The sequence below is a fragment of the Hippocampus guttulatus genome, chromosome 15 (genome assembly GCF_054856545.1).
Source record: "Hippocampus guttulatus isolate MCC_2025c chromosome 15, RoL_Hgut_1.0, whole genome shotgun sequence".
Lineage (NCBI taxonomy): Eukaryota > Metazoa > Chordata > Actinopteri > Syngnathiformes > Syngnathidae > Hippocampus > Hippocampus guttulatus.
In genome coordinates, this window is record NC_141275.1 from 14,829,374 (window position 1) to 14,851,883 (window position 22,510).

At 44.9% G+C, this 22,510-nt stretch overlaps 3 protein-coding genes across 7 annotated transcripts; all 3 read left to right on the top strand.

Moving 5' to 3' along the window:
- Positions 1-457: 457 nt before the first annotated feature.
- On the top strand, positions 458-9,468 carry st6gal1 (ST6 beta-galactosamide alpha-2,6-sialyltranferase 1). Of its 2 annotated transcripts, XM_086131634.1 has the most exons (10): positions 458-636; positions 1,398-1,654; positions 1,751-1,828; positions 4,632-4,838; positions 4,978-5,322; positions 5,471-5,735; positions 6,194-6,291; positions 6,360-6,461; positions 6,535-6,709; positions 6,950-9,468. In XM_086131634.1, exons 3-10 carry the CDS (start codon positions 1,817-1,819, stop codon positions 7,207-7,209), a joined length of 1,464 nt encoding a protein of 487 aa, XP_085987760.1. In that variant the 5' UTR covers positions 458-636; positions 1,398-1,654; positions 1,751-1,816; the 3' UTR covers positions 7,210-9,468. The 2 variants fall into 2 exon arrangements, with proteins under 2 accessions (XP_085987760.1, XP_085987759.1); XM_086131633.1 differs by lacking the exon at positions 1,398-1,654.
- A 1,805-nt stretch (positions 9,469-11,273) lies between these two features.
- On the top strand, positions 11,274-12,215 carry LOC147194126 (odorant receptor 131-2-like). Its single transcript, XM_086131651.1, has one exon. The coding sequence runs from the start codon at positions 11,274-11,276 to the stop codon at positions 12,213-12,215; it is 942 nt and encodes a 313-aa protein (XP_085987777.1).
- A 1,383-nt stretch (positions 12,216-13,598) lies between these two features.
- uimc1 (ubiquitin interaction motif containing 1) lies at positions 13,599-22,126 on the top strand. Of its 4 annotated transcripts, none has more exons than XM_086131870.1 (20): positions 13,599-13,674; positions 14,310-14,431; positions 14,568-14,655; positions 14,848-14,969; positions 15,074-15,230; positions 15,448-15,596; positions 16,422-17,024; positions 17,337-17,458; positions 18,034-18,133; positions 18,200-18,304; positions 18,869-18,912; positions 19,018-19,232; positions 19,298-19,338; positions 19,418-19,493; positions 19,938-20,279; positions 20,382-20,457; positions 20,555-20,657; positions 20,765-20,813; positions 20,929-20,962; positions 21,523-22,126. In XM_086131870.1, exons 2-20 carry the CDS (start codon positions 14,312-14,314, stop codon positions 21,686-21,688), a joined length of 2,712 nt encoding a protein of 903 aa, XP_085987996.1. In that variant the 5' UTR covers positions 13,599-13,674; positions 14,310-14,311; the 3' UTR covers positions 21,689-22,126. The 4 variants fall into 4 exon arrangements, with proteins under 4 accessions (XP_085987996.1, XP_085987998.1, XP_085987997.1 ...); XM_086131872.1 differs by having other exon boundaries at positions 20,010-20,279; XM_086131871.1 differs by having other exon boundaries at positions 19,018-19,184.
- Positions 22,127-22,510: the final 384 nt, after the last annotated feature.

A 22,510-nucleotide genomic window follows, 5' to 3' on the forward strand; every position in this document is an offset into this window, starting at 1 on the left:
AACGTTCTTCTTCCCTTTTTATTCGGCGTGTGTACCGGTGTGTTTTAACGAGCAATTTTTGTCATCCGAATGGTAACGTTGAAATGTTGTCTCCGCCGACAATGGCGATGGACGCGTTCGTCTTTTCCCTCCTTTTCCCCACTGCAGCGATATTGCGTGTCTTGGCTTGACTGGAGAATGGTGAAGAACCCATTACTAAGGCCAGAAATACCGAATACTGATCAATGAATTTTCAAATTAAATTTATAGACTAAACTATTAGCACCTCGACGATTCCATGACATGATAGGAAATGTGTGTGTTTATTACTAATAATATATTATATTCTGTATGTCCGTTTTTACCCACTGTAACTGGTGTAAATCGCAAAAACGCAACTTAAAACTCTTATTGTGAAAATCAACGGAAAAATACCTGCAATGTTTTTTGCAAACTTGGTGCTCCCTTTCCTGCGGGCCGAGTAGGAGCTGTATTTTCTCCAAACGCGACTTGGTCCCTAGTACCTCCAGGCACCCTGTGAAGCGACCATGGCGACTATTCTCGCCTTTGTGTAAAAGGGAACCGCGCAATCGGAGAGGGAACCCGGCAGGTGCGTGGCGATGCTGAAGGACCGAGTAACATCACTACTTCACACAGGTCAGCCTGCCTGCCTGCCTATCTATCTATCTATCTATCTATCTATCTATCTATCTATCTATCTATCTATCTATCTATCTATCTATCTATCTATCTATCTATCTATCTATCTATCTATCCATCTATCCATCTATCTCCATCTTCAATTGCGTATTTTATGTTGATCAAAATGTATTTTAATGGATCTCTGTTGAATTGTCTTAGTAGTTCATTTTTCAAGTCTTTACATGCAAACTGGTGAAACAAGTTGTCATCATATGTCAAGCATGTTTTTTTTTTTTTAATATTCCCATGAGACCGCCTTCATTCGTGAATCTGTTTTTTTGGGACATCGGGAAATATGTGAAGCTTTACATCGTAATCATCAACTCATTTTCAAGTGAGGATAAATAACGTGATGTGTCTGAGAATTTATGTACCAAAGCAAACAGGAAGACTGTGCTGTAATTCCTACAGTGCTGCATGTACAATTCGCCTGAAAGAATTTGCCCCATATCCACATTTCTGCTTTTTGGATAGAGAATACTGTCTTTAACTTTCTGTACGACAATAAGATGGTTTGTCAACAAATGACAGCGCAAACAGGAAATGCGAAATTTGAATTTTGCCCAATGTTTTGCAATCAATCTTCCACATACAGTACGTGAAGATGTAAATTGAATCGGTTAATTGGAATCAATACATTGATGGTTTTATTTATGCCCACCTAGAGTTGTATTTGACTTATAAGTTCAGTAAAGGCCCTGAAATTCTTTGCCCAGGTCGGCGGTCTCCAACCTGCGGCTCGAGATGTGTCGAACTGCCGCAGTTGGCGTCAACCATTGCGGAATAGGGTTGATGCAATCTCAGCCAAATATGCCAAAAATCCATTGTAACTGGGAGGGCTTTTGCCAACGGTCCTGCCTGCGTTCCCATTTGGAAACAGTTACCTAACATCGGCGCAAGATAGAGCACGTACGACCAACATTTCTGCCTCAGAGGACTTGTTTCAAGATCGACGGTGGAGCAGAATTTTCATGTGTGTGGTGTTATCTTGAGCTTATCGGAGCACACCGCACACAGCGGTTATGACTTGTGTAGCATAGCCGGTGTGAATACATCTTTCTTTTGGCAGGAGGGATGAGAGGAAACCGAAGGAGAACGTAGTGTTTCTAAGCAACAACAGCAGCAGCAGCCTACGATGGGCTACAAGGTACGAGTCATACACGCAGAACACGGATGGATGAATGGGGAAGTCAGTCATTCAAATGTGGGTTTAATTTATGCAAACAGTTCTAACAGTTGTCACGGCTGTTTGTGACGACTCCTTACGAGCAGTTTTTTTAATGTTTTTTTTTTTACAAAGCGATCAGTAACACCAATCTAGGACTACCATTTTGGAATATTGATATACATTAAATCTCCTTCCAGTTTGGGGTCCCACAATTTCCTGGAATTGTTTGGGTACAGTTTAGAGCTCAATTTTGTTCTGGCTGCCATTTATTTCAAGTGTAACTCTCAATTCCGCCAATGGATGGCGGCTTACTGCTTAGGTTTGACATCAAAAACAAGAAGTAAAAACTGGAAGGCGGCCTATTTCAAGCTCAGTCTTGCGAAAGAGTAGTTTGTTGAATTCTCTGTAGTCCTGCTTTTTACACCTACAATAAGCGACTATTGTAAAGTTTTCATTTCATGTGACATTTTTACTTGTTGTGATTAAAAAAAACATTTTAAATGTTGCATATTATTTACAAATACGTTTACTCATGTTAACTTTTTATTTGGCATTCCACCCAAAATGTTTCAGATTTTGATTCTTTTTTTTACAATACTTAAGCCAAAATATGTTTATGTCGCCCATTACCATAGGAGTTTCAGATATTTATATATTGTTGTTGTTCATTATAATTGCAACCATCTTTTGGACAAAATATGCCTTTTTTTATTTTTATTTTTAGGTAATCAATGACAGTCTACCCTAATCTCGATGGGGAATTCTTTTTGCAGCTTCCTGCAGTGCTGCTTTTAGTTAAAGTACAACCTCAAAACCAACAACTGTGCATTGTTCCAACATGAATTTCTCCAGCCGTTATGAATGGCATTTATCGCTCTCTCTTTACGATATTTATTTTGTGGTTACTCGGAGATAAGCATCCAATCAGATTTGCCGCCTTTATTACAGTTGGGTCATATGACCAGCATTTAGCTCGGGAAAGAGAACACAGGGATTCAGGTCGATATCTTTACGCAGATTCGGAGTGACATTGCCATCTGTCACCACATCCTCGGGCGGTTGCCCAACTGTTAAAGAAGATGATCATGTTGGTTACGCAACCACATAGACAGACATGTTTTTGTTTTATTCAGAAACTGGGGGTATTTCTCAGCAAATAAGCTTCATGGAGCTGCACTCTGCTTTTGTGCTGATTTGAATGTGCAATAAATGCTGCTGTAAAAAACCAAAAAAAAAAAACATGTCTGGTTTATGTTCTGGAAGAAATTTCTTAACTAGAACATTTTATAAGTAGGGACATGTTTTCCATGTAAATGCCCTAATCCGTTCCAAGCCCCCCGAAATTCAGACCTGAATGTTTTCTAAAGCATAAAAATGCATCCAAATGTGTTCCAAATACATGTTGCAATTAGATTGTTGCACGATAAATGAGAGTTGTGCCTGCGGCCTCATCGTTTTTTGCCCTCTTTAGTTCATGTTCTCTCTGAGAAGTTGTTTTTTGCCTGGCTTTTTGTCAAGAACCGATCCAAGGACGTTTGCTTTTTTTTAGTCGTCGTTTAAGAATCCTTCGAAAATGTCCACGGCAAACATCAATCAGCACAGTGGGCGATCGCCCGACTGGTGAACACTTTTTCTGAGGGTGATTCACATTGACGACGAGGACGCCGCATGGGCACATACGCTCGACGTGCCTCTTAGCCAATGGGATGCCAGGATGATACTCGGTAGTAGCCAATGGCAGAGCGGCTATAGGTATGTTGCGTTCAGGAAACTCGGAGCTGCGAGTCGCAGCCCAGACTGTATTTTTTACCTTTCGTGTCTTGAAATTTCTTTCGTAACAAGAGGCAATATTTCCCTGTTGAGGCGTGTTGTAACTTGAACATTTCATAAGAAGAGACGTTTGTAAGTAGAGGTACCGCTGTAACTAGAAATACATACAAAACCCGCTTCACTGACTGCGGATTAGTGTCTGTGGGACCAGCAGGTACTTCATTAATCCACAGCATTATGAATGACCTCCACACAGGAAAAGATAAATAGGACACTCCAACCCAAGCAAAATGGAGCAGCAGCCTGCTGAAAGGCCTCTTTGCTTTTTTTTTTCCATAAATTCTCCCGAGGTCTGTCGTAAAAAAGGAGATAATCTCCTCCCTTGGTCCTTATCTGACACGAGATTTTTTTATTCCATTCTCAGTAAGATCCAAGCCAAGCGTCCATCATTATCGGGATTCACAAAACGTGTAAATGGCAACCAGGTCAAGTGACGGAAGGCCGCCCTCTCCGATTTCCCTCGTCGCTTTTATTTTCCTCTCTGCTGTATTGAGGGCGTGCACGCCTCACTTTCCTTCCTTGCTGCTCATCTTTTCTCTTTCCCCCCCTCAACTGCCCCCGAGGCGAGCTCTTTCTCGCTGACTCTTTTCGTCTTTATGAGTGAGCCACGGCGAGCGGTTTCGTAAGACATCTGGAATTTGAGAATGAGGAATGCACGTCTTTGTTGAGTGTGCTTGTTGTGAAATGTCTATTTATCGTAATTAAATGAGATTATATATGACTAGGGCAGCCCGGTGTTTGACGGGTTCGCACGTCCGCCTCACAATGCGGAGGTGCGGGGTTCGATTCCGGCTGGGGCTCTTCTGTGTGGAGTTTGCATGTCAAATGTCTGGAAGTTGGAAAGTTGCTTCAATATTTTGTGTCTGAAAAGACATCCTGATATATGTGAATATATATATATATATATATTTTTTTTTTTATGATTCTGGTTATTTTTCTTTTTTTTTTTTAGATCCCCGGGGCAGCGATGGACCGCGTGAGCCTGCTGTGGCGTCTGCGTCGGCGTGCCCGCCGCGGCGCCCTGTGCATGGCCTTCTTCGGCATCGCCATGACGCTGCTGTACGCCCTTTGCGCCGAAAACAGCGTAACTGTCACCGACGCCATCTTCGGCGTGCGGGCGCGCACCCGAGCCCAGCCTCGCACGCGCGCTGTCGTTAAGGTGCGCGTCAGCGTGTTCGCCGATTCGCCTTCGTCATTGCTCGAGCTCGATAGTCAGCTTTCCCCTCCCAAAAAAATTTTTTCAAAAAATATAGCTGCCAATTTGTAAATCTAACAGCATCATGTGACCTCCTCATTAGGTGCTTCGAGGCGGCTCCAAGCTCGCGTACATGGACCCCCAGAAGCTCCCCGGCGTGGTCCCCGGTGACCCCCGCCTCCCCATCCCCGTGCTATCCTCGCCCAACCACACCCGCGAGCACCAACCCGCCAAGCCAAAGTCCAAGGAGGGCCAGGGTTTCTTTGCCAGAGTGCTGCCGCGGCCCCTGGTGAGGGCGCTGGACACGGTCTTCGGGGGCCGCCGGCGGGGCCAGCTGAGCGACAAAGGCGGCTTAGGGTCCAACGGCCTTCTGGGAAAAGTGTGGAACGAGCACATGTCCAGTAGCATGTTGGGGAGGAGACTGAAGAAGGTGTTCAACAACTACCAGGTGAGGACCACGACAAACGGGGACACATCGGCAGAAGACTCATTCTTTTCTTTCACAAATTTTTTTTTCACCCCTCATCCCGCCTTTTGTCCCGACAATCGTGAAAACTGAAATGAGGAGCCAACCTGCTCCCATTTGTTCCCTCCAGGCGATGAACAAGTACGAGGTGAAGCTCCCCGATGCGCCGGGCTCGCCCCGCAGGAGGGCGCTGAGCGGGCCGGAGCTCTTGTGCCAGCTGTACCGGAAGGTGGCGCTGTCCACGCTGACGGCCGACCTGCCGCCTTTCTCCTCGTTGCCGTGGGCCTCGCAGCTGCCGCCCAAGCCGCTCGCCTCCGACGTGGGGCCGTTCAAGAGCTGCGCCGTGGTGTCGTCCGCCGGCTCGCTGCGGGACGCCGGCCTCGGCAAAGAGATAGGTGGGACAAAGCCGGCTGTCCGCGCCCCAAAGCGCTTTGACGTCTCCTTTCATTTGCTGTTGGGGGGGGGGGGGGTTGTTTGTGTGTGTTTTTTCCTTTCGTCGCTTTCTCCTTTTTCTTTTTTTTCAAATTTTTTCCTTTGTTTTTTCGCTTCTCTTTTTCTCTTTTCTTCTTATACTCCTTTTTTCTTTCCCCGATTACTTATTTTCTTTTTTTTTCTACTTTTTTGGCCTTTATCTTTTTTTGTCTTATTCCCTTTTAATTGATCTCTTCTATTTTAGTTTTTCCTGTTTTGTTCTTTTTCGGCTTTTTTTTTTCAAAAATCTCTCTTGAACATTCTTCATTTTTTTTCCCCTTTAGTTTCATTTTCTCCTCTCGTTTGTTACTCTTGCCCAGTTTCCCGTTTCTAACCTTTTTTTTCCTCCCCCATTCTTGGTCGCGTTCGGCTTCAATGACAGACTCCCACGATGCCGTGCTGCGCTTCAACAGCGCCCCCACCGACGGCTACGAGAAGGACGTGGGTTCCAAAACCACCATCCGCCTCATCAACTCGCAAGTAAAGCCGCAGCCCCGACGGCAGTTCCCGACTTTGCGCTTTTCGACGACAACCTGGATGTCTTGCAGGTGATGGCGTCCGACGACCACCATTTCCTGTCCAGCTCGCTGTACAGCTCGGGTGTATTGGTGGCCTGGGACCCTGCTCCCTATTCCGCCAACCTCACGCAGGTGTTAGTGCGCCCACATTAAATACTTCAACGTTAAGCACGGCGCAGTTTTGCTGACGCGGTCCATTTCGCAGTGGCTCAACCGCACCGACTACCCCATCTTCAGCCAGTACCAGCGCTACAGGCGGCTGCACCCCCAGCAACCCTTTTTCATCCTTCACCCGCGCTTCTTCTGGCAGGTGTGGCGGCAAATCCAGGACAACATGCCGGAGCCCATCCAGAAGAACCCGCCCTCCTCTGGCATGCTGGGTAATGGGATTTGATTTGATTGGGGTTCACGGATGATCCCTCAAAATTACTGTCCCCGTTTTTTTTTTTGGGGGGGGCGGGCATTGTGTCATCATATAATGGAGATATTAAACTCATTACACGATGGCCTTTAACTTGAGGCACGACTCGATGGGCTTTGTTGAAAATTCAACATTTTAAATTCACGGCTATCTTTTACCAAGCGTTTTTTTTTTTTTTCATTCGCTTTCCTCCGTTCAGGTACGGTGCTGATGATGTCCCTATGCGAGGTGGTGCACGTATACGAATTCCTGCCGTCCCGCCGCAACACGGCGCTGTGCCACTACTATCAGCAGTTCCACGACGACGCCTGCACGCTGGGCGCCTACCACCCGTTGCTCTACGAGAAGAACCTGGTGAAGCGGATGAACCAGGGCTCCGACGACGACATTTTCAACCGCGGCCGCGTCACGCTGCCCGGGTACAGCAGCCTCAACTGCAACACTACACACGCAGGTTAAGCCGCCGCGCTGGAGTCCGGTCTCATGTAATAGGTGTGCCCGCTCAACCGATGTGTTTATCCTCAATAGCGTTGCGAAATTTCAAGAATTTTCAAAGTTGGAAATGGGCACGGACTGATTAGCAGTATCAATGCTTGGGCCTGTGCCTGGTTTGCAACTTTCCATGGGAGCTATCAGGAATTCATGGAATAAAAAAAAAAAAAAAAAAGTTGCTCCATTAAAAATAAAAACGCTGCTTCATTGAAGCGAGGGGGGAAATTTCTGCTTTATTTATGTCGCCGTTAATCACAGAAAAGTCTCAAAAGGGCTTCACATGCCCACAATTGACACATATTAACGATATCCCCCTGATTTTTATTCGCAGGAGGGCAAGGAAAAATCCAAAGTGAAACCGATATTATGGAGCAATTTAGGTACTGTAATGCCCTCACATGTGGGCAAGGAGAGCGGCCTATTTTGCAGGAATCCCCGCTTATAATGAAAAAAAAACGTTACAATTCATGTGATACTCAAAATAATCCTGTTCATTCCCATGGAAAGTTTCCATTTTGGACCATTTCCTGAATTGCAAATTTTCTTCCCTGGCAGTGTTCATGACACTTTTGCAACAAGATAAAAAGAAAAAAGACTTCATGCCAAATCAACACATCAACAGCAGGGAAAAACTGCACAAAGAGCAGCTTGATATGTCTGGTTGGAGCAGACTTGATAATAGATCATTTGGGGGAGAATGAATGTATTTGTAAAACTTGACATGTTTTATTTTTAAATGGGCATTAATTGCATCTCAAATTGCTTGTTTAAGTAATCACACAGAGTTCATTTGGTAGTGGGAGTAGCTCTTGATTTTAAAATATACCATCAAAATCTTTACGCACTCACTGAATTTACCCGATTTTAAACTGGCTGACGCTTATACTACTGATGACCAGGGGCAGAGCAAGGGGGTGTGACGAGGAGAATTCCCGACCCCCCCCCCCCCCCCCACATTACTCCTTTGCATAGAGATGCCACCAGATGGTGCCAAAGCCCTACTTTTGTATCACATAAGGATAGAAACCTCGGAAGAGGTGCTGGAAACACTGAACTGTACGCACGGACTGGGCGGCCAGTGCACTTGTCGCTTAACTCCCTTTCACATTCACAGCAATTGGCAATTTAGAGACTTTAATGAACCAAACGTGCATGTTTTTAAAATACGAGAGCAAGCCGAGCGACCCCACACGCGAAGCACGGGGAGATTCAAACCCAGAACCTCTCAAACTGTGAGACGGACGTGAAAACCACCATGGACCGCGCTCACAACTGAAGGAAATTCCCAATCCAAGGTTTCAGCGCTGTAAAGTCCTACGAATGGCAGCTTTGGCTTCAAGGGGATTTTTGAGGACAATCGAACTGTACATGATGAGCTCAACAAGCAAGCAAGCAGTTTGTGAAAGCATTGTGTTGCGACGAAAGCAGTTGTCCCCCACGAGTATTTTTATACGTCACAGCAGACATGCAAAAAAAAAAAAGGCTGAGGTAGATGAATATTGTTATATTGACCCGCACTTAAAATAATATCCAGCGAGTAAGGTTAGAATAAAAGATGTAATATTCATTAAAGCATTGTGCCATTTTATTAAATTAGACGTGATGTCACATTCATGAATCATGATAATGTTTTGCCATTTTTCTTTCTTCTTGACATGTCACTTATCGAACCGTCTTCCTCTGTCGTTCTTTTCCGCCCCCTGTTGGCTTGGAGGCGTTTTGCGTTTCAAGTTGGCTAGGAGCAGTACACTCCCGAGTTGACGATGGTAAAACCGTTTCTACATTTAGTCGTTAATTGTTAAGCGCACAAGTGCAGTACATTGACCAAATGCGTCAACGTCTTGCCATACTGTCGTCGAAATTGTGTGATGCAAGGACAGCTTTGATGTGACAAAGCTAAGCTAAAAAGTAGCAACTTTCGATGTATGTTTTTTTTTTTTTTTTTAAATGTGTGTTCCCGAGAGAATCGGAATCGTCATTTTTGTTGTTGTTGTTGTTTCTGGACTCAGCTGAATTGTTGATGTCAGTGCTTTTCTGATGGCAACGTTGATCTCGATGCGGTCACTCGTCACACCTTGCATGCTTCATTTCTGCTGCCCTGATGTTCGTTTGGGTGTTTTAAAGATGTTCGAATCCCATGCATGTATTCTGTTCTGTCCTTCACTGTAAGAAACATCACGAATCGACGTCACTGCCTGAATAATAAAGTAGATTGTGGCGCAGGAACTTGCTTCACTGTTATTACTCCACCTTAAATCGATGTTATCAATTTTCGACTCTGCTCCGTCTCAATTCTTTGATTGGGATTAAAGTTTGGGCAGATACTTTTTCTTTGTTCTTTTTCATCTGGTGTCCCCGCAGACCCGCAAACGTAACACCCACAGGACTCATTAATCAAGTCAATATTTGGTCAAAACATTTTGCATAATTAATGAGTCTAAATGAGCCTTTTGGGGACAAAGTCGGAGATAGATGAAAAACAAGGTGGCCGGTCACAAGTACACCAGAGGAAAGCCAGGTAGCCAAGCACTTGATTGAAGGCGGAAAAACAAGAAACACTGATGTCATTGAAACAAAGTTCAGTCGGAAGTTTACTTTTCCATCAGATGCGCATGGAATAGAATATGCTGCCACTTTTAGATGCACTGACTGCAAAGAACGCTAACTGGCACACTTGTCATGTGGCGCGATGTGCACATTCAAGTTGTGGAAAGCACACTTATTATATTGCCTGTTCAGTAAACGTGTGACATGTTATTCTGCCCTCCCTGAGCGGGCCTTAAGATCTTTCATGAAAGTCCAGTGTGAGTTTACTGTAAAATTAAACACGCAAAAACAAGTACACGCAGTGGAGACTTAGATTACAAGGCATATATTGGAAGCTTAGTGCTAGCAATCAATGGAAAACCCCATCGCCCATCGAGCCAAAACTACCCGTCGATGTCACGGCAGTGACATTACTTTATAAAAAAACGAATGCTCCAGTAGCACATAGAGACAGGTAATAATCTTCCAAATCTGTGAACAATTATATTAATAAAATTGTAGCGCAAATTTCTTCCACTACTCTTTTTAATGAATGTAAGTGTATTTTCCCGCGTGCAGGCACCACACTCCCCGCCTAGAGGCCATGACGAGTACTGCAGAGGTTGCGGGTATTTATTGTGTCGCGTTTTGTTGAATTGCCAACATTTTGTTGTTACTATTTTGCTTGTTCCAAACTTATTGTTGGAGTTGTTCTCTTTAATTACTGTACAGTCAAGCCCCTGCCGCATCCCTCTGGTTCAGTACTGGCGAATTTCCGTATTTGAAGATTTCTATCTATTTTATTTTTCAATATTAAAAAAAAATAGACTGCAACGTTCTCAACGTTTTTTTGAAGTATATTATGTGTTTGAGAAAAAAAATTCCAAGCGCATCGCAATTGGCATCATTTATTTGCAGATTTTTGCCATTCGCGGGCTAGACAGTTTCTATCCCTCCTGAATAGCCGGGGCTCAAGTTATTTAAGTTGAGCTGCGGTCGTTGGATAACTACAAAGTTTTGAAAGCAATGAATATTTGCGTAGGTCAACCATGATCTCAATATCAATCAAATTAATTGTGATTAGTCTTCTATCCACAACCACCCACCTCTTACCTTTGTCGCTGCTACGTTCAATTTTTATTGACGTACAGCTCTTTGTTTCAGCTGCACAGTACACATTATTGATGGTGCACTGCATTTGTCGGCCAACCAAACTCCCGTCCCTCTGACACAAAGTCAGTTTGTTGCCAGTGTCAATGCATCTCGTGTAAAGAATGCTTTTCTTATTGAATCCATTTTGATGACGCTTCTGTTAACTTCCTGTGTTCCATGGTGTTGCTGACAAAAGGGTGGGGGCTTGGCCCGGGGGGGGGGGGGGGGCAGTGTTGCATGGTGACCTCATGTGTCAACATGGAGCACGCAAACATATAAAGCGAGTAGTGTGTGATATGTCTCAACCATTTTTTTTGGGGTTTGTTTTCCGCCGATTGTCTTCCACATTCACGATGGCCAACGTGACCATCACGATGAGCCTCGAGGAGCAAGTGGTGGCCGCCACCCTCACCAGCTGCCTCTGTTTGTTTCTCCTCTTCATCAACTGCGCCATGCTGTTCACCTTGAGAAGCAAATGTGTGTTTCGGGAGACATCGCGCTACATCCTGCTTTATAACCTGCTGCTCGGAGACACGTTGCAGCTGGCCCTCAGCCAGTTGTTGTACTTGCTGATTATCGCCGGCATCACCCTCACGTACCCCATGTGTGGCATTCTCACCTTGCTCAACAATCTTGTCACGAGGATTTCGCCTCTTGTGCTGGTGCTAATGTCGCTGGAGCGATACGTGGCCGTGTGCCACCCGCTCAGACACTCCTCCCTCATTACCGCCAGGAACACGGGAGGGCTCCTGCTTGCCACGTGGATGTTTTGTTTTCTAAATGTTCTCATTCAGGGGCTTTTACTGATCATGTTTCCTTTTGACCAGCTGGAGAGTCTGCAAATGACGCAGTTTTGCAAATACCTCAACTTGTTCCTCGTGCCCGTTTTCGTCTACTACTACACGGTGTCCACGTACTTTGTGTTTATCTTGGCAAGCCTGAGCATCATTTTCAGCTATGTCGGCGTGGCGCTGTCAGCCAGATCGGCGGCCACGGACAGAGACTCGGCCTGTAAAGCTCTCAATACGCTGCTGCTGCACCTGGTGCAGTTGGGCCTCAGTCTTTTCTCGGTGCTCTACGTCTCCATCATGTCACTGATCTCATCTGTGTTTAGCCCCTTGAGCTGGATACGGCTGCAGACCATGTTGTTTGTGTGTGTTTTTCTACTGCCCAGAAGTCTGAGTTCTCTTGTTTACGGGCTGAGGGATAAGAGCCTCAGAGTGGTGCTCGTGTACAACCTCTGCTGTCACCTCAAAGTGTCAGTGGTGACCGTCAAAACTGCTCCCGGGTTTTGAGAGCATATTTCTTTCCTCCTGCCAACACCTGGGACACGTTCAAACTTGGCATGCTCTATTGCATTCAACAACAATAAATACTCATATAAGCACGGTGCCATGTTTAACTTTGTCACAAGTGTATTTTCATACAGGATGTGCATGTACAAGTGTATGATCTTCTCAATGTGTTGACGCTGATTTGCGGTGAGAAGGAGGGGGTGTCTCTCTATGGCTGCTGCTGGAAACCGAATCAATTATTTAGGCTGTTGTGTTTTCCGTGTGAGCCGGCTTTATTACATCATAAAATGGCATATTATCAAAGTGGTTTGTCCTCGTGTTTGTAAAATTAACCAGGAATATATTTGCCAAGAATTGACCAATGAACTGAAATAAAATGTAGAATAATCCAGATAACACCACTGTGGAAATTTCCCCCAACAACGAAGGAACTAAGCAAACACACTTGCAAAATACATTTGTATTAGTACACTGTCAAAAGAAATAAAAAACAGAGAATAGGCCTCTAGTTCAAGACCAAACGTCGTGCAGTGCTGAGGCTTACCAGTGGGAGTTTGGGGAGTGACACACAGCACCCAATAATGATGACAACTTGGTGAAGTGAGGACAAAAACAAATTCTAACTCATTATCGGACCAAATCTTTGCCTCGTAAAAATAGTAAATCATGTAGGCATTGTGCTTTTGCAAACACCGCAGAAGGTTAACAGAGGTGTCGTTGAAGTTTACGTGGGTGTTTAGAGACCGCAGGAAAAAGGGACACTAAAGAGCCTCCTGAACAAATTCAGCCGCTGACCTTGGTATGCGCCTATAAACGTTTTAAAATTATTAATAATTAGCCTGTGTGACAACACTGATCATAGTAATGGGTTGTCACAATAATCAACAATGGTTTAACAAAGTAGGAAACAGACAAATACGGTATCAATATGCAACACATTTCTATAAATCTCCGCACGTTTTTACGTGTTATCGCCTCAGCTTTATTGTTGGCAGTGCTGCTCTCATGTTCTTATTTTGTTGTTATTTTTTGTGTGCTATGGTGTTTTTCCTCCTGACAGTCTTTGAAGACATCGTCATACAAGTCATCAGAACAAAACAAATCTGGCGATGTGACTATTGTTTTTTTTCCTGAGTCTTTGAAGACATCATCACGTACGCGCTGCGTGCAAATTATGGAAAAACTCCCCATCTTGAATCCTCCTAAAATAAATTGCTTAACTTGCTGGGATTTTACCTTCGCCGGATTGACCAAGGAACACTACATATGGTCGCTAATTTACCGTTTGGAAACACTGAACATCCACGGCTGCACAGCCCAAAAACAAAACCTGGCCACTGAAAGTTATTTTTTTCCGATACAGCCTCTGAAGGTATCGTCAATAACGCGTGTTACGTATCCGTTGCGTCACCACGCAGTCCGAAACAAACATGGCGCCGCGAAAGTGAGGGGAAACGACGTGAGTTCCTTTAAACTCATTTTCCTCACCGACTGTGTTTCTTCCTTCGTAAAACTAAACGACTAACACTACACATTGTCGCAAATCGACAATTTAAAAGCCCTAAATTCGTCTTGTTTGTCTATTCAAAACGTGTGGTTCGTGTCCCGCCATGTTAGTGTCGTTCTGTTTTGTCACGTCAAATTCACACTTGAGTGCCTTGAAGTGAGTTTCTCATTTCATGCTACACATTTCAGGATCGGAACATTTATGATACATAACAAGGAAAACATTAACCACGACTGTTATGGGAATGCTACCATAGTTTTTAGTGGAAACCTTGAGAAGTGAGTACCGGTAATTTGTTGCATTTTCACCCAGAGGACTCGTACATTGCAAAGCAACTTGATACATTTGTAGTGGTCTCTTTGATCTGTTTTCCAGAGCTGTATATGAATGACAGTAACAACACTTCATAGTCAACGGTTAATTCAAGAAAACCCCCACAAAATCCAAATAAAAATATAATTCAAAAACTAGAATGCCTTGTGTGACCAAGTAAATGACAGTCAGCAGACCGCAGTGGAAAAAGCAGGAATGCATTACAGTACTGATCGAATGTGACCCCGGAAATTGTGCTCTGTGTGTGTTAAAAGGAATGGTGTGGCCCAGGAAGATGCCGCAGAAGAAGCAAAGCAACAGGGACAGACCCCCTGAAAGCCAGTCGTTGGACCAAGACTCACAGGAGGATGATGCTGTCACCGATGATGAGCAACAGGTAACGAGGCGAAAGTACTCTCACACTCTGTACTTTTAAGCCCTTTTATATCTGCTGTACATGACGAACCATGTTTGTAGCGCAACATTTGATGCCCCCCCCCCCTCTTAACAGCAGTTTGTATTTGATCTCTCAGGATGAGTGCTCCACCTCACTTCTACCGCCGTCCTTGTCCGATAGAGAAAAGCGGTGGCGAGAGAGGAAATGCAAAGCCGGGTGTAAAGGTAGGGAACGTCTCAGCTCAGTGATAAAATGCATATAGCAACCCATGTGAGCTGTGAATGTCATTGGTGTCCATCTTAGTACCCTTTGTCCTCACTAGTAGGACAATTCAGTACACTAGTCGATACAACTGTACCGCCTTTGTTGGTGTGAAATTATATGGGCTGGAAAAATCACTCCTCTTTCTGTCTCAGTTTCTACCTCAGAGATGACAGAAGAGGAGATGATGGCCTTGGCCCTGCATCTGAGCGCGCAGGAAGCCAACGTCGGCGCGCAGCAGGAGGACGCTGCTCTGATGAAAGCCATCAAAGAGAGTGTGAGTAGAGTGAAAGAAAGGCTGCTAGGAGGACTTTAAATGTAACGGTACAGACGTTTTTTGTTTTTCTTAAGAGTTGTTTTTTTTTTTTTTAACCCGCCTAGATGTTCAGCCAGAGACGAGAGCTCTCTCAGAGTCAGAGTCTGCTGACCGAAGCAGACACCATCTTCTCTCAACGCGGTCACTCATACTCGAACGGCATGGCGGAGTTACGCAACAATCTGACAGCATCAGAGAACGTCTGCACAACCCTTAGCCGAGGCGAGTCACGTATGAAAACCTCTAACACACCGTCTCTGCTTGCATTGGTCTCTAATATAACATGGAAGAGACTCTTGTTATAAATGGAGGGCCCCTTGGTGTTTTCTCTGGTCAACAACTGATTGTAAAACCCGTTGTGGAATAAAGCACAAAAGAGACAGCACCGCAAGTTCCACTCGGCTCTTGACCGCTTATGCGTGTGCTGTTGTAATTGTAGAGGTGGACGGGAACGGTGGAACCCAGCGAGGTCAAATGTGGAAAAGGAAGGAAAGTCCACTGGCGGGCTTGTCGCAAAGCACCAACATCTGCACTCAGGCATTGGCCAGTAGCTCCGAGTCAGCGCTTGAATTTTTGGACTCGCCGCAGGTAAACGCACACTGATATTGCGTTCGATTCCAAAATCCATTCATCCAATTGCATGCGGCGTATTAGGTGCCGGTGTCATATCATAAGATAAGATAAGAAAACCTTTATTAGTCTCGCAATGGAGAAATTCCCAATTCACAGCAGCAAAGTTATGAAAGGAAGAAGTACAGGGTGACCCAAAAAGATGCGTACCCATGAAAATTTCAATTGTGAGTTTAATTAGAAAGCTATTTATTTCAAATTACAACCACACATTATTCAGTTTATGGAAGACCATTCACCAGAGTTTCAGCTATTTCTGTCAATTTTTAGTCAATTTATGGCTTTCCCAAGATGTGTCCTAGGGCTGCGTTCTATTGAGTCCCTCACTGCAGCAATGTTTTCTTCTGTCCTTGCACTCTTTTTCCTGCCTGAATAAGTTCCCCCTGTGGCTTTAGAACATAAGTTCACTACAGTCCCATGCTCTCTGAACTTCGTAACCCAACTAACAATCGTTGATTTTGGTGGAAAGTTGCGACAATAGAAAAGTTTTCGAAACTGAATCTGTACACTCTGGTATGATTTTGTTGCAAAATAGATCTCCAGGGAGAATATCTTCTGCTGATTTGTCCAAGACATTTTTGGGGCAACTATAGCTAAAAACGATCATCCATAGGTTCACCTTTCACGTCCTGCAACAGAAAAGACATTCGTTAAAAAATGGATTTTTTATCGAATAAAATATGGGTACGCATCTTTTTGGGTCACCCTGTTTAACAAAGGAAAAGACGCACTGGTGAGTGGAATTCATCATACATCGACATGCATTTTTTTATATTCTACCAGAGCTGCGATTCCACACACATCGACGACCGGCCGCTCCCTAAATCCCCCGTCTTCGCCGTGAGCGGTCGCAAAGCCAGGGTGACCTCCCCCCGGCTGAGTCAAAACACGCCGGAGAGCAACAAGACCCCCAGCTACGCGCTTTGTTCGCAGCTCTTGGCCGAGAGCGCGCCTTCGCCGGCACGCCGCAAAAGTCCCCTCTTCTCCGAGTCGGACACGGGAGACGAATGCGCCAAGTATCTCAAAAGCCCGGCGTTTGGAGATGAATCTCGATGCGCCGGTTTTCTGGACGGCGGAGCAAGCAGCCCGGACGGACCAAACTCGGACTTCATCTTCTCTTCTCAGGAGAGCTCAAGCCCGTCTGCGAGGCCTTCTTCCTGCCCGCCCATGAGCCCGGTATTCCCAAGGAGCCCGGCGCCCTCCAAGAACTCGACACTGTCAAAAAGTAGTCTCGTCTTATCGGGGACAGATGGGAAGCACGCCCGAGATGCCCAGTCGACCAGCGTGGACCGGCATCCGTTTCTGGGTGTTGCAGACGACTCATCTGAAACGGAGCTGACGAGCGACATGACGCTTCGCTGGTCCGACGAAGACGCCGATCAGACGGTCTGTTGCGCCGCGTCGGTACATGCCCAAAAATGTTGTGTTTGTAAAAAAAAAGAAAATCAGTCCCCAGCATCACTTTTACTGATCAAACACAAGTTGGGGTAACAAGCAGGACAGACAAAACAGTATCAATCACCCTTACCTGAAATTGAACTTTGAAGTCAGCCATTTTGGTTTTGAAACAGCAATTTTTTGGCAAATACCAGGTCTCCCTATTTTGATGACCTTCTAATCGGGTATTTGGCCAAATATTCCCGAAACAATGTCAATGTTTCAAGGGCTGTGACTAATTCTCTTTTCATCGTATTGCAGCTGGTGAGCTCCCCCAGTCCAGTCTACCCGGACGAGAAGCGCTTTGAGCAGGCCGAAGCACAGGCAGCCCATTTGAACCAGGTGACCGAAGCGGCTCTGGAGACAAACAGCTCGAGCTGCAGGTACAAACAAACCAGACGTGCGTTGCCGCTCAGGCGAGCTTCACAATGTGCCAATTTCTGGCATCTTCAGATGAAAAAAACACACACACACACTGCAATGCATTTATCGTGTGTGGTGTACTTCAGGTGACCAAAATACCAAAACAGCACAAAGATTTCTGTCGCAGTACCAAGACTGACCTGTGAGGGGCAGGACTGACTGAAAATTGCAGCAGAAAACCAAAAGATGCTAGGCAAATAACGCAACAGTTTTAACTTTTAGGAGTCATGATTATGTTACGATCCGATCATGGAGGGAAAAAAAATCTCTCTGAACACACCACAGGATGATCAGTCAGGATAATCTTTCAGAGACACCCGATCATCGAGCCTTTGCATTGTTTAATTAGGTGATACCAGTTCGTGTGTACCCAGCTTTAACAATTACATCCACGCCTCTGTTGACTTTAAAAGGAAGGGAAGGAGAAAAAAAAATCAAATTTGGCCCAATTTTGGGTTAATGTGTGCCTTGCTTCAACCAACACAACATGTGGCAAGACCTCCTGTTAAACGATCATGTCTGAATGTGCTTCCAGTGTGAACACCCAGCAGTCTGTCCCCACGCCATCTTCGGTTCACTACTACTGGGGGGTCCCCTTCTGTCCACGTGGTCTGGATGCAGACGCGTACACACAGGTAGTCACCGCCGGCGACTTGAGCTGAGTGGAGCACTTCTCCCAAACGTTGTCATGTCGCTTTCAGGTGATCGTGGCCCAGATGGAGTTGTACGAGAAGAGTCTGAAGGAGGCTCAGAGGTGTCTGTTGAGGAAGGCCGAGTGGGGGGACGCCATCGTGCCACAATTGGAGGTGTCCCAACATTAGCGCACTTAGCATTGATGATCACACACAATAGTTACTGGCCCGAGAAACACACTGACAGGGAGCCACCAAAATCAAACGCGAGCCATTTTAAAACTCGATGTTCTCTTTCCAAAACGAAATTTCCCATAGGAAATAATGGGAAATGTATTAATTCATTCCAAGCTCAAACTACAGCCATCATAAAACCTTTAATAACTTCAGGTAGGTTTTAATGAGTAGAATATTCTCACGTAAACTAAAAGCTAAACTAAAGAGTAAACGGTTTGCCTGCAAGCTTCACAAGTAAATTTTAGGGTCGTCGTTAGCCATGCTGATTATTCTTTTTTTTTTTTTGTGGCATCTTGGTGACAAGGAACTATGCTGAAATTAGTTTAGGGGCTTTGCTGCCATCTTTTGGAATCTTAAGGACATTTTAAACCTTAATTTTCTCAAATGATTGTTTTGGGCAAATTTTGCAGAACATTTTTTTCTTGTTATAGCGCTGACTAAAGCTGCAAAGTGATCGAACCTGATTGAAGAAAAAAAATTTTTCATTGATTTTTGTTCCAGAAATCCCCATTATATGACTCTTCCCACGCAAAACCTCCCCGAAGGTAAAAACCTGCCTGCATCTTTTGACTTTTGAATCCACAGGAAATAGTTAGGCTTGGGCTTTGCGTTTGACTTACCCAAAAGTAATTTCCATTTCCTTGCTGTAGGCTTGGCCTCAGACGCAAAGATGCAAAGCTTAGCGGTCAGGAAGGAGACAACCTTCTGTTGGAGGAGGAGGACGAGGAAAAGAAGAAAGAAGAGGATCAGAAGGAGGAAGAGGAGATGGCGGAAGAGACTGCTCAGACAGACATTGACGTCTGTGTCATGTGTCCGGGTACTTCACGCACGGCTTTAGGAATGAATTTTCGCTCCCGTGTTTCAAGTAAATCCCGCCCAAGTACATTTTGCATCTCTCAGAGTTCACTCTTAACTTATGTTCGCCCACAGAGACCCAAATGAGTGAGGACGATCACATGGCTCTATCGAAGGTGATTGCCGCTTTTGCAATGGAACTTGATTTGACAAACGTGACCTCACCATCTTGCAATCGGCCGCCTTCCTCTGTAGCCCAACAGTCCAGAGTTTCCTGCACCTGCGGCGAGCGATGACGATCAAGCGGCGGAAGAGGAGAAGACGATGGACGGTGAGGCACATTAAAGGAGATGATGCACATGAGAAGACTTTCCATGTGTCATCGTACAAAAAGATGACATTTTTTTTGTCCAAATACACAAAGGATATTTCCTTTAAAAAAAGCTTCTAGGATCTAGGAGATTTCCATGAGTTGCTACACCGTTTTTGTTCAGTTGCATCAATGGTTACATATCCCTGTTTACATTCTTGCTGCTGGAGGCTGTAAATTTCCCCAGTGTGGGACTAATAAAGGATATTTTATCTTAAAAACCCGCAGGCCTCCATGCTAGTTCCTTTAGCCTTCCCATGCCGTTGCGGATTGTGTGTTTGCATTAAGCTAACAGACTTTTGTTTCGTTTGAGAGTAAACCTGAACTATAAGTGGCAATAAACAATTTCAAGGCAGCACATGGAATTCAAAATTACTCAACTGACCTCCCAATTTTCATCTACAGGAAAAACTCTATTCTTCGATCAATCCTGGGAAGGCTTTCATGCTGAAAAAGGTGTCTTTAACTTGATTGCAGTCTCGGCTAACGGAGAGGCTCAGAAAAAACACCTCGCCGCCAGCGACATGGGTCGAAACCCCGCCCCGACGAACGAGGAGGAAGAGAGCGAGCTCGGAAGGTCGCGTTCGCCCGAGCCGGAGCCCGTCGGCTTCGAAGCTGCCGTGGAGTGTCCCATTTGCCAGGGAACCTTCCCCGCCGGCAGAATCGAGAGGCATGCGGCCTACTGCGACGGCGAGGTGGAGACCTCGGCCATGGACGACCTCAGGCTTGCGGATGAACGTTCACAAGGTTGGAGGAAGACGTCCCAAAATTCATCGTGCTTGTTTGGGCTCTTTGACCACTTGATGTCAGTGTTTCTACCTCCTCCCCTTCCAACTTGAAACACTGTAGCAGCGTTCTTGAAGCCAAAAAGGAAGCGAAAACGGTGGGCAACAGAGGAAGAGGGCGACGCCGCCTCCTCTGACACGTACGTTGCCCCGCAGCTCCCGAACACGTTGCAAAAGGTTTTGAAATAGAAGGCACTATTGTTGGGCTAATATCATCCAAAAAAACCCCAAAAACAGAATCCAGGAGAAATGTTACATCTGCCAAAAGGCTGTGGCCCTGTGCGACTACAGCGAGCACACCGATCTCTGCATCCAGCGGCGGGCGGCCAAAACACCCGGGGTAGGACTCACCAACATGCCTGAATATTCAAAAAAAAAAGTTCGCATATTTAGTGAACATAGCCAAATGCTGAATATTTTTATTTCATTCTTTTTTTAAACGTCCAGAAAGGGAATCTGTTGGCGGCTCTGGAGCATGTAGAGAGCAGGCATGCAGGTGAGCCCCGCGCGACCGTCGCCCCATCCGCTCGTGTCAAAGCTGCACAATTACAAAAACAGCTGACATTGATCCCGAGAAGAGTTGGTGAACTTGTCCATGTCCTCGTGCGCAGGAGCCGGGCCGTCCAGGTGCAGACTCCAGCAAGGGTAAGCTGTCAATCACCTCTCCGACTCCTTCTCGGCGAATACGACCCTGACTGGTCGCCAGTTAGCTCAGCTCCCGACAGTCTGAATGGCCTTCAAAGGCTTAATGGGCTCAATGCTTTTGTAGTTTAAGGCACCTTTTTAGTGGCACCTGGCGCTACGTCTGTTTTGGGATTACAATTGCTTACTGACTGAGAAATATTTTTTAAAAATAGCGATACATAATTTAAAAATTTTTTGAATAATGTTAATAAGTCCAGTTTTATTCAATAAACAATATTACAGTATTTGATTATGTCATTTTGTTAATTGATTTATCTTGGATAAATAAATAGGGAAATAATAATTGATAAATGTATACATTCAAGATCTTTGACTTTTTAATTTTTAACTATTGGTTAAATATGATCAAATTACAAAATTCACTAAGGAGAATGACTTTTTGAAATGTCTTTTACAACTTATATTATGCTTAAACTTCGGCATCGCCTATTTTTCTTGGGAATGACCACCAAAAAAAATAACAAAGACAATCGGGCAAATGTTGACTTGTTCACGTTCAGCGACGTCATCGATCTGAGGGACGACAATGAAGAAGCGGGCGTTTCCACGCTGGCGGTCAGCAACTCGCCCATTAAGTCGTTCACGCCCATCTCGGAGGCCACCGACTGTCTCGTCGACTTCAGGCGCCAGCAGTGGCTGAAGAAACCAAGCCACAAACGAAGGTGAAGAGGAGGGGCTCGGGGCGCGGGGGCGGTGCCCGGTAAGCCTTGATGAAGACCGAGCGGGCCAACATCAGCAAGGCGGCCTTGAGACTCAAGTCTACGACCAAGAATTTATGCAACGCGCTTGAATGTGAACCAGTGCAGAGGAGGCCTTGTTGTGCTTGTTAATGCTCATCGTGAGGCTTTCGAAATCCCCCTCAGCTGTACTGCACTGAAACAAACACCCCCCGACCCCTTTTTTATTTTTATTTTGGGTGCATTGGAACTAAGTGCATAATGAAATTGGCATTTAAATTCAAATGCGAACAACACTGTGATTCGAATAATGGACAATGTATGCATGTAAGCTGCCCCCCCCACCCCCAAATTTTGGTGATTTTTTTTTTTTTTTACTCCTTAAAATATTGGTTCATTTATTGTAAATAAAACATTGTCAAACACATTCAGTATTTTGATATTTATTTCAATAAATGGGTTGATAATGAAGGAGCTTCTGAGAACTACAGTGGGAGAAGTGGTTTTGTTTTTTAACTGAAAACCCCTTCCAATAAACGGGATCCTGCTGTTTCCCTCTTTTACTTTCTGAGAACATTTTCTTCTGCAAAAAATTTATTTTGAAAGCTGAAATCTTGTTTTCCATTTTGCGAGTTAAGTCGCAGATTCTGTAGACAACCACAAGTGGAACAAATAGTGCTGGGTTCACCTATGTTTTTCCCATCAAGTATTTTTTTTTTTTTTGGATGAACCAAAAATACACTGGATATTAATTCAGTGTTTCTGATACCAATTTTGGATGTTTGTGCTTTTCATGGGGCGGCTATGATCT

Excerpts from the sequence above, each read along its gene's own strand:
- st6gal1 (XM_086131634.1), top strand. Across the intron at positions 6,292-6,359 it reads TCCGCCTCATCAACTCGCAA|GTGATGGCGTCCGACGACCA; the intron begins GTAAAGCCGCAG and ends GATGTCTTGCAG. Across the intron at positions 6,462-6,534 it reads ATTCCGCCAACCTCACGCAG|TGGCTCAACCGCACCGACTA; the intron begins GTGTTAGTGCGC and ends TCCATTTCGCAG.
- LOC147194126 (XM_086131651.1), top strand. The coding sequence starts at position 11,274 with ATGGCCAACGTGACCATCACGATGAGCCTCGAGGAGCAAGTGGTGGCC.
- uimc1 (XM_086131870.1), top strand. The coding sequence starts at position 14,312 with ATGGTGTGGCCCAGGAAGATGCCGCAGAAGAAGCAAAGCAACAGGGAC. Across the intron at positions 14,970-15,073 it reads TGAAAGCCATCAAAGAGAGT|ATGTTCAGCCAGAGACGAGA; the intron begins GTGAGTAGAGTG and ends TAACCCGCCTAG. Across the intron at positions 20,963-21,522 it reads AGGTGCAGACTCCAGCAAGG|CGACGTCATCGATCTGAGGG; the intron begins GTAAGCTGTCAA and ends GTTCACGTTCAG.